At 36.9% G+C, this 10,698-nt stretch overlaps 1 protein-coding gene across 1 annotated transcript in view; it reads right to left on the reverse strand.

Annotated features, from left to right (window-relative positions):
• SLC9C2 (solute carrier family 9, member C2 (putative)) overlaps positions 1-10,698 on the reverse strand; it is a 95,282-nt gene that overhangs the window by 78,159 nt on the left and 6,425 nt on the right. Inside the window, exons 2-4 of the mRNA XM_010850252.1 lie at positions 10,164-10,264; positions 6,245-6,373; positions 4,029-4,194 (exon numbers count right to left, since the gene is read on the reverse strand). Coding sequence (XP_010848554.1) covers positions 4,029-4,194; positions 6,245-6,373; positions 10,164-10,264 — 396 coding nt within the window. The remainder of the gene's footprint in view (positions 1-4,028; positions 4,195-6,244; positions 6,374-10,163; positions 10,265-10,698) is intronic.

Here is a 10,698-nt window from a genome sequence, read left to right on the forward strand (position 1 = left end):
CTTGGAAGAAAAGCTATGACCAACCTAGACAGCATATTAAAAAGCAGAGACATTACTTTGCCAACAAAGGTCTGTCTAATCAAAGCTATGGTTTTTCCAGTAGTCATGTATAGATGTGAGAGTTGGACCATAAAGAAAGCTGAGCACCGAAGAATTGATGCTTTTGAACTATGGTGTTGGAGAAGACTCTTGAGAGTCCCTTGGACTGCAAGGAGATCAAAACAGTCAATCCTAAAGGAAATAAGTCCTGATTGTTCACTGGAAGGACTGATGATGAAGTTGAAACCCCAATACTTTGGCCACCTGATGCAAAGCACTGACTCATTGGAAAAGGCCCAGATGCTGGGAAAGATTGAAGGTGGGAGGAGAACGGCGACAGAGGATGAGATGGTTGGATGGCATCACTGTCTTGATGGAAATGAGTTTGATCAAGCTCTGGGAGTTGGTGATGGACAGGGAATCCTGGTGTGCTGCAGTCCACGGGGTCACAAAAAGTCAGACCCAACTGAGCGACTGAACTGAGTGAGTAGTAAATTTATTAATAAATTTACTAATATATCATTTAACTCTAAAACTTTAATAAAGATACAAATTAAATTCAAGTTAAGTGTTAAAGACACATTTCAAATAAGAATACTAATTAAAAGACATATAATGTTGTTTACCTGAAACTAAATCAACAGTGATGGCATTAACAGTGGAGATTTTAAATTCAAGTCCAATTCTGAATCTTTGTTAAATTAAGACTGTGGAGAGCCTCAGTTATCTACTTTTGAAGTACTTCAATAGGAATAGCAATTCTCTAAGATTTACATAATCTCATTGATTACTCATTAACAACTTCATGAGGTATAAACTGTTATTACCCTCATTTACTGATGAGAAAACTGAGGTAAATATAGCTTAGGATATTTGCCCAAGATCACAGAATTGGTAGGGGCTTCCCAGGTGACACCAGTGGTAAAGAACCTTCCTGCCAATGCAGGGGACACAAGAGGCTTGGGTTTGATCCCTGGGTAGGGAAGATACCCTGGAAGCAGGCATAGCAACCCACTCCAGTATTCTTGCCTGGAGAATCCCATGGGCAGAGGAGCCAGGCAGGCTGCAGTCCATAGGGTTACACAGAGTTGGACATGACTGAAGCGATTTAGCACACATGTATATAGTTGGTAAGGGGTAGAGGTGGGGTTATAACTTCCCCATCTACTAGCCAAAACACTAAGTTATTCTGCCTTCCATAGTACTAACCAAAAAGTGCTACTGTGAGCACAAAAATGAAGAAAGTATATAATACTAAGTATGGTGATTGTCACATAGTCAACACTCAACATATATTAACTAGTATTTTGTCATCATTACCCTCTCATATACCTCAGAGCCTTTTCTGTCCTTGGGAAATATGTTCCCTTTTCATCTTGGTCAACTTAAAACATGTCATCAACCAACTCTTCTCCAGCACCCATCCTTCACAGACCTGATCCTGTTACTCCATCTTAACTACAGGAGTTATATAGAGGAATCCAGTGTCCTCAATGATTTCATGGAATTGCAGGCCAGCCCTGGACTTCTTTTACTTAAAAGCATAAACTCAAATTTAAGAACATATGACACACAGTGGTGCATTATGGAGCCTAATGTAAATACAAAATAATATAGAAAGAATTATACAACTACATAGTTTTTTAAAAGCAGCTATTAAATACATTTCATTGCACTAAAATCCAAACTGATCACATTAAATGATACTTTTTTAATGCAAGCAGAAATGATCTGATGAAGATTCTATTTTTTTCCCTTTGATATTTTGAAACACAAAATAATTAAAAATATATAGCTGAGGGTTCTCATTATTTCTATTTCTAAGATACTATGCATAGTTGAAAAGAGAGCAGATCTCTGCTTTCCAGTGTTTGATCTGAGTATATGAAATATCAGATTATAAAGAATCTGTCTACCTTTACAAAAACCCTCTGAAAGATAGGATAGATACCAGGATAATACAGAATTTCTGATAACTCAGTGCCTGATTATGGATCAGTATTCGGGCTGTTTATTTCTTTTCTTTGTGCCTCATTATTGTAGCCAATTCTAATTTGCTTTCTTTAGAAAGCAAAGAAAATAAAAGGCAAGGTAAATTATAATTATCTTATACTACTACTTGCTATTAATTTTGACTATGACAGAAGACACAAAATACTGGTTAAACAGGTTTGAAGATTATTGGCACATTTGATTTAGCTGGTGAAGAAATCCTTTAATTCTTCCCTCAGATTCAATAAGTCAACCAGGAGCAAACAGAGCATAAGGTTTATTGTATAAAGTTTTGAATTTGATGTATAGTTATTTTTAATAGTAAAATACCACAAGAATTACTCCCCACATTTTTATTGGCTTAATGTGAACTAACTTTATTAATTCACTGTAAAATTTTTTAAAGGGAATAATAAAACAGAAAATCATCTGTAATTCCATGACCCAGATAAAACCATTTGAATGTTAAAGGCTTTTTCAAAGCATATAATTCCTTTTACTTAAACTGAGATCATACTAAAACTTTGTATTTTATCCCTTTACAAGCTCCCAGTCCAGATTCATTTTAAAGTAAAAACTGTTTGAGCCTTTGTGTTCTTTTAAAATAGGTAATAGACAGGTTCCTTTTAACTTGTATGTGAACATCCATTATTTTTTTCAGTGAGTCAGTCCACCTCAGACTCAGACTGTGCAGATTTCATAGTGCTCCAGAGCACCACATCAAATGAAGAAACACTCACACTGTAGGAACTGCCGTTTTGTATATTATTCTGGCAATTTTAGGCACATGGCAAAAAATATATTTTTTTCCTTAAAAAAGATAATGTATTACAACAATTAGATAGAGGATCCTTCTTATCTAATCCACACAAAGGTAAAGACATCATAGAACCCAGAACTATGTACCATCTGAGTATAACTGGCATAAAGAAAATATCAACTAAGAGTCAAATACCTTTAATAGTTTTCTTGTAAAGAAACAGAAGACTTTCTACTCTCTTTTTGAAAAAATTTTTGAATATAGAAACTGCAATAAATATAGTTTATTAGAGCCTCTTACAATTAAGAGATTGCAGAAAGGGGAGCAGCAAGATAATGAGGTGAATAAAACAAGTGGCAAATACAAATGGCTTAGAGAGAAAAACAGATGGAGAAAAGACAGAAAAATATTGCACCTACAGGAAAAAATGAGAGAGAAAAAGAAGATAGGGTCAGACTCTTTGAAAAATATCTGGCAACAATTTATATCACCATCAAAAGTGTCAAAACCTTTTATGTTTCCTCAACTGTAAGTATAAATGTGTATAGAAGGGGATATCACCTGCCAGAAGCTAGGTGTCCCACCCTAATCATAAGGTGATATATTTCCACTAAATACAACTGAAACCTTAAAACTGGTTAATTAAATATTTCTGAGTCAAAATCAGAAATAACAGCATCTAACCATGTTATGTGCTTTTTACTGCTGTGTTAATAAAACATAACAACAGATATTTCAGAGTGAAATTATCTTTTACCAAATAATACGGCAAGTAGTTCAGAACCCCTAGCCCTCTTGGGAATAAGCTTTTACTGAATAACGTATTTGCCAGAGTATACTTTCACCTCATTTCTTCTAAATAAGCTCCCTCTCTCACCTGCCCAAAGTTAGCTGCTTTAAAATAAAGGCCTTTCTAACAAGAAGAACCCAGGACTTAGAAAAGTGCTGCAAAGATACAGTGCCAAATCTCTAGCTTGTGGCTTAGAACTCAATGGAATGGAGCTGAATACCAATTTTAATCACCTTCTAGAAAGATAACATTTTCTCCTTGAAAAAAATTATTTGAGATCATTTATCCCAGGTCCTGGGTTGCTTTATTGACTTTGCATACTCCATCTCCAAGAAAAACAGCATAAAATGGCTACTCTGCTGGATGCACAATTCACTCAAGCATATTATCAAAAGGAAATTTATCCTCATATCTTCAAAATAAGAGAGAGAAATAAATCCAACATACCAACAGTTTTCAGTGAATTCACAGAATAAATAGGATCTGTAATGCCAAGGGCCATGCTAAAGAGGAGGCAAGACTGCAAATCCCATGAATATTTATTGAATTTCAGAACCACATATCCAATTATGATGAATGTTGTAGCAAAGCTAATTAATCCGGTTAAGAAGACCTGCGAAACCAATTCACAATATAGTATTAAATTCAACACCTAAGCATGGCATGACTCCATTTATTCATGTAAGAATCAGATTTTGCTATATATTTTATACAATGACTCAGGAAGATAACTTTAAAAGGTATTCTAGTTTACCTGCCTCCACGAAACCATCCCTTTCAAATGATTCTACCTGACTATGAGAAGACCAGTGCACCCATCTTTCTTGTTGCTATTCAAGATTAATAGTTTTACACATCAAAATGCTCTAAGATGGAGTGCAAATTTTTCTTGCTTCCATACAAAGCATTTCCTTGTTTCCACAGTGATGATCTACAGGGCTCCAGGCAGGCAACAATGGATGAAAACTACATGTCAGTTGACTTGGTCCCCTTATTAAGGGCTTTCAGGAAAAATCCACAGTTAGCAAACTGTTGTGTACATTTTGTTGCCCGATAGGTTTCTAACACTACCACACCTGTCAGGGATGCCAGGAAATGTAGCACTATTTCACACTTGGCCCACTACCATACTATACATACAGTAAGTCACTCCATTATTGAGAAAGAAAGGGACGGGCAATCAACAATGCCTGCCTTAAAAAGAGCAACAGAATGCAAAACTTTTAAACCAGCAGAAGGGAAAAAAAAAGAATAAAGAAAAAAAAATTTTTTAAATACAGAAAATTGAATCAATTGACTGAGAAAGGGAAAAAGAATGAGGAAAAGCAAAGGAAAAGCATTATAAACTAAAAGTACAAAATCACATGGGACAGATAAATACAAATCTATTTCTTTTGATCTTTAAAAAGTTTACCTTTAACTTATGTACAGTAAAATTCACTCTCTGACTGTATAGTTATATGAGTTTTGACAAATGCATGTAGTCAAGTGAACATGGTCACAATGAAAAAACAAAACAGAGCCAACACACTAAAAGATTTCTTCATTCTGCCACTTTCTTCACTCATCCTGCTCCCTGGCAACCAGTGATCTGTTTTCCAAAGTATTGTTTTGCCTTTGCTAGAAGGAAGGTCTATGTATGGAATTATATTATTCCACAGGTACCCTTCTAGCCTGGTTTCTTTCTCTTATCATGCTGCTGCTGCCGCTGGTAGGTCACTTCAGTCGTGTCTGACTCTGTGCAACCCCATAGACGGCAGCCCAACAGGCTCCCCCATCCCTGGGATTCTCCAGGCAAGAACACTGGAGTGGGTTGCCATCTCCTTCTCCAATGCATGAAAGTGAAAAGTGAAAGTGAAGTCACTCAGTCATGTCCCACTCGTAGCCACCCCATGGACTGCAGCCCACCAGGCTCCTCCATCCATGGGATTTTCCAGGCAAGAATACAGGAGTGTGTTGCCATTGCCTTCTCCGTCTCTTATCATAATACATCTGAAATTCTTCCATATTCTACTTATCAATATTCTGTTTCTTTTTTATTGCTGAGTGAAAACACTAAAGACTTAAACATGTGGGGTGAAGCTAAAAAGTTATTAGCAGAAAACTTCAAACTTTAAATGCACAAAATAACAACAATAAAAGAAGCTAAAAGTCAATCAACTAATACCTAGCTCAAGATATTAGAAAAAGTACAGAATAAAATTAAAGAAAATAAAACTGTTTGAAAAGGAAAATAATCTGGCAAGCATGATTAACAAAAAAAGAGGAAGGCATAAATAAAACAACCATAGCAGTTAAAATGGACAAGTCTACAGACACAGCTGAGAGGCAGTCAGAGGTGGGTTTGGACCCAGGCTTTGCCATTGGTCAGTCTTGTGACCTCTGAACTATAGTCGGCTTATATGTGAAATGGAGATGATATTAACTCAGTGCCTTAGTCATAGTAACTAATCTTATTTACAGATCAGCAAATATTTATTCCTTCTCCCTCCCCTCAACTCTCTTTAATTAGTGATTCTGAACAGCAAAAAGAGTCAACTAAAAATGTGAGATTGGTGAAATATTAATGTGAGATTGATGAATTATTAATCTCTCTAGACAGATTCTCTGTCAACATGAGTAAGGAATAATGGACCATACTTTGTCTTAAAATGTGTTCTTACCTGCCAAAACACATTCTTGAGTATATAGAAGTCCACATCCAAAGCAGCCATAAATATAATTAAAGGTGAAAAATAACAATAAAGTGAAAAACTTGATGTTCTTAGAAGAGGGTAGACGACTTGGTGCATCTAAATAAACAAAGGCCAAAAAAAGTTACTTTGTTACCATTTTGAAGTATTAGAAATTAGGTTGATGATCTGCCAATTAATATGAATTTTACAATATTCCAATTTGTAACTAATGAAAGATAATCTACAATGCCAGTCCTGGGAGTCTTGTGGTAGATTTCTTGATCTAACCATCCACATGAGATAAATGCATAGTCCTCTATTCACCAGAAATATGTGTGACTTTAGGCTACGTAAATATTGCTTGTGGTAACTAATCAGTGTTTTCAAAAATGGTACTTCATCACTGGTTACCCCTGAGATGATTTTAGGTGGTACTTTTTTATTTGACCGTTAGGTAATTATTTTCATTTGTGTAAGAGTGGGAGAAAGACCTTTGCATGGGTACTTGTGATTTCACAGACATTTGCTTAGGATTTTAAAATATTTCAGTGAATTAAGTAGATAAAAATAATATATGGATAACAGTATAGATTGTATACATAGGATGTAAATCATGAAGGTTATATACAAATGAATAGAAAACACAGAAACAATGACTGAAGTGCCGTAAATATATCCTAAAAAGTCTTTGGCCCAATTAACAGTTTAATCTTCACCACTTAACATCTCTGTGCCTCAGTTTCCTCATCAGTAAAATGGAAATAGAGTACCTACTTTCATTGGATTGCTCTGAGGATAAATTAATTAACTCAGGAGTTAATAAGTTAATACAGGTTTCATAGGTGGGACTAGTGGTAAAGGATCTGCCTGCCAGGAAGGAGACGTTAAGAAATGTGGGTTTGCACAATGAGGTACCATTTCACGCCAGTCAGAATGGCTGCGATCCAAAAGTCTACAAGCAATAAATGCTGGAGAGGGTGTGGAGAAAAGGGAACCCTCTTACACTGTTGGTGGGAATGCAAACTAGTACAGCCACTATGGAGAACAGTGTGGAGATTCCTTAAAAAACTGAAAATAGAACTGCCTTATGATCCAGCAATCCCACTACTGGGCATACACACTGAGGAAACCAGAATTGAAAGAGACACGTGTACCCCAATGTTCATCGCAGCACTGTTTATAATAGCCAGGACATGGAAGCAACCTAGATGTCCATCAGCAGATGAATGGATAAGAAAGCTGTGGTACATATACACAATGGAGTATTACTCAGCCATTAAAAAGAATACATTTGAATCAGTTCTAATGAGGTAGAAGAAACTGGAGCCTATTATACAGAGTGAATTAAGCCAGAAAGAAAAACACCAATACAGTATACTAACGCATATATATGGAATTTAGAAAGATGGTAACGATAACCTAGTATGCGAGACAGCAAAAGAGACACAGATGTATAGAACAGTCTGTTGGCCTCTGTGGGAGAGGGAGGGTGGGATGATTTGGGAGAATGGCACTGAAACATGTATATTATTATATATGAAATGAATCGCCAGTCCAGGTTCGATGCAGGATACAGGATGCTTGGGTCTGGTGCACTGGGATGACCCAGAGTGATGGTATGGGGAGGGAGGTGGGAAGGGGGTTCAGGATGGGGAAAACATGTACACTCGTGGCAGATTCATGCCAATGTATGGCAAAACCAATACAATATTGTAAAGTAATTAACCTCCAATTAAAATAAATAAATTTATATTAAAAAAAGAGAAAGAAATGTGGGTTTGAACCCTGGGAGGAGGGCATGGCAACTCACTCCAGTTTTCTTGCCTGAAGAATCAAATGGACAGAAGAGCCTGATGAGCTATGGACCATAGGGTTGCAAAGAGACACGATGAAGTGATTTAGGATGCACAGTAAGTTAATAAATTATTAAAATTTAAAAACCAAAGAACTTAAAAGGGAATCTGGCACACAGTTAACACTCAAAAGATGATAGTTGTAATGGTGATGTTTCAAAGAATAATAAGAGGCTTTTACAATCCTACATGCTCAAAATACTCAATTCTCCAAGCCAGGCTTCAATAGTACTGTGAACTGTGAACTTTCAGATGTTCAAGCTGGATTTAGAAAAGGCACAGGAAGCAGAGATGAAATTGCCAACATCTGTTGGATCATCAAAAAAGCAACAGAATTCCAGAAAAACATCTACTTCTGCTTTATTGACTACGTCAAAGCCTTTGACTGTGTGGATCAAAACAAACTGTGGAAAATTCTTAAAGAAATGCGAACACCAGAGCACCTTACCTGTCTCCTCAGAAACCTGTATGTAGGACAAGAAGCATGGAACAACTAATCCGTTGTTCCATGTCCAGCTAGAACCGGACATGGAACAATGGATTAGTTCCAAATTGGGAAAGGAGTACGTCAAGGCTGTATATTGTCACCCTGTTTATTTAACCTATATGCAGAGTACATCATGCAAAATGCCAGGCTGGATGAAGTACAAGCTGGAATCAAGATCGCCAGGAGAAATACCAATAACCTCAGATACACAGATGACACCATCTTTTTGACAAAAAGCAAAGAAGAACTTAAGAGCCTCTTGAAAGCAAAAGAGGAGAATGAAAGAGCTGGCTTAAAACTCAACATTCAAAAAATGAAGATCATGGCATCTGGTCCCATCACTTCATGGCAAATAGATGAGGAAACAATGGAAACAGTGACAGACTTTATTTTTGGGGACTCCAAAATCACTGCAGATGGTGACTGCAGCCATGAAATTAAAAGACGTTTACTCCTTGGACGAAAAGTTATCACCAACCTAGACAGCATATTAAAAGGCACAGACATTTCTTTGCCAATAAAGGTCCGTCTAGTCAAGGCTATGGTTTTGCCATCAGTCATGTATGAATGTGAGAGCTGGACCATAAAGAAGGCTGAGTGTGGAAGAATTGATGCTTTTGAACTGTGGTGTTGGAGAAGACTCTTGAGAGTCCCTTGGACTGCAAGGAGATCCAACTAGTCAACCCTAAAGGAAATCAGTCCTGAAAATTCATTGGAAGGACTGATGCTGAAGCTGAAACTCCAATACTTTGGCCACCTGATGTGAAGCACTGACTCACTGGAAAAGGCCCTGATGCTGGGAAGGATTGAAGGCGTGAGGAGACGGGGACGACAGAGGATAAGATGGTTGGATGGCATCACCGACTTGATGGACATGAGTTTGAGCAAGCTCTGGGAGTTGGTGATGGACAGGGAAGCCTAGAATGCTGCAGTCCATGGGGTTGCAAGAGTCGGACACGACTGAGCGACTGAACTGAACTGAACTTTACAATCCTTAACAGATACAAACACTGTCTCCATTTTGTTTTTAATAAAAAATGAGTGGATTCAAATTGCTTATTCATTACTCTGCTGCTATACATTTAAAATTGTGTCAATAAATTAACAAAGTTTTTCTTAGATCTAAGTAATCTTTCGTAGGATGCATGTTTTGCACTTACATGCAATCATGTAAGTGCAATTAGAAAAGAGTAATCATAATTCATCACGACAGTAACTGAGCCTTTTGTAACTAGAGTCCCTGCAGGTATGGAAGACTATAACATGAGAGAGTCCAGTTGTATGTACAGAGAAAGGATACAAGAGCAAGGACCAAAGGCAGATGGTGAAGAATCCAAGAAGGCAATTAGATTTACTCACTTTCAAAGTACTATTTTAAGCCTCTCTAATTCATGTTTCCTTTCTTGGATGGTTTTTCATTTTCAAAAATTTTAATACCAGATAAACTTTTCTCAGTAGCTATTCACATTAAAAAAAAATCCATTCATTCAGGAATGGGGACATGAGTTGACCTTGTTTTTGGTCTTTGATCTTTAGTCTATCCTCTAGTTTATCGTATGTAAGTTACCTCAACAAAATTGTAGGCCAGTTGTCCTATCAAAAATCCAAATAGAGAAAGAATCGTCAAGACAATGACTTCAGAATTCTTTAAAAATGCCCTCAGAAGTCCTAAAAAAAAAAAAAAAGTGTTATTTGGACATAAGGTATAATTTAAAAACAATTTATTATCTCTCTTTAGGTGTTTGATTTTAAACGTCCTCTGAATGTCATATTATGAATAACTGACAACGGTTATATAGCCCTATCTCTTAGTATAAGACACACATAGTGAGACAGCACTCGTGTGAATTTGGAAAATTTTGAAGTTCCAACAACCTCCCATTTGCCTACCCAGTGGCACTGTCTGGGTATCTTGCTTCTGGATCTGATGAAGAGAAATTATGAAAACGAAATTTCCTATCCTCAAAGTATCAGCTCACTCATTTAGTCACTCAGTTGTATAAGACTCTTTGCGACCCCATGGACTGCAGCACGCCAGGCTTCCCTGTCCATCACCAACTCCCAGAGCTTGCTCAAACTCATGTCCATCAAGTTGGTGATGC

The sequence above is a fragment of the Bison bison genome, unplaced genomic scaffold (assembly GCF_000754665.1).
Source record: "Bison bison bison isolate TAMUID 2011002044 unplaced genomic scaffold, Bison_UMD1.0 scf7180017864289, whole genome shotgun sequence".
NCBI lineage: Eukaryota > Metazoa > Chordata > Mammalia > Artiodactyla > Bovidae > Bison > Bison bison.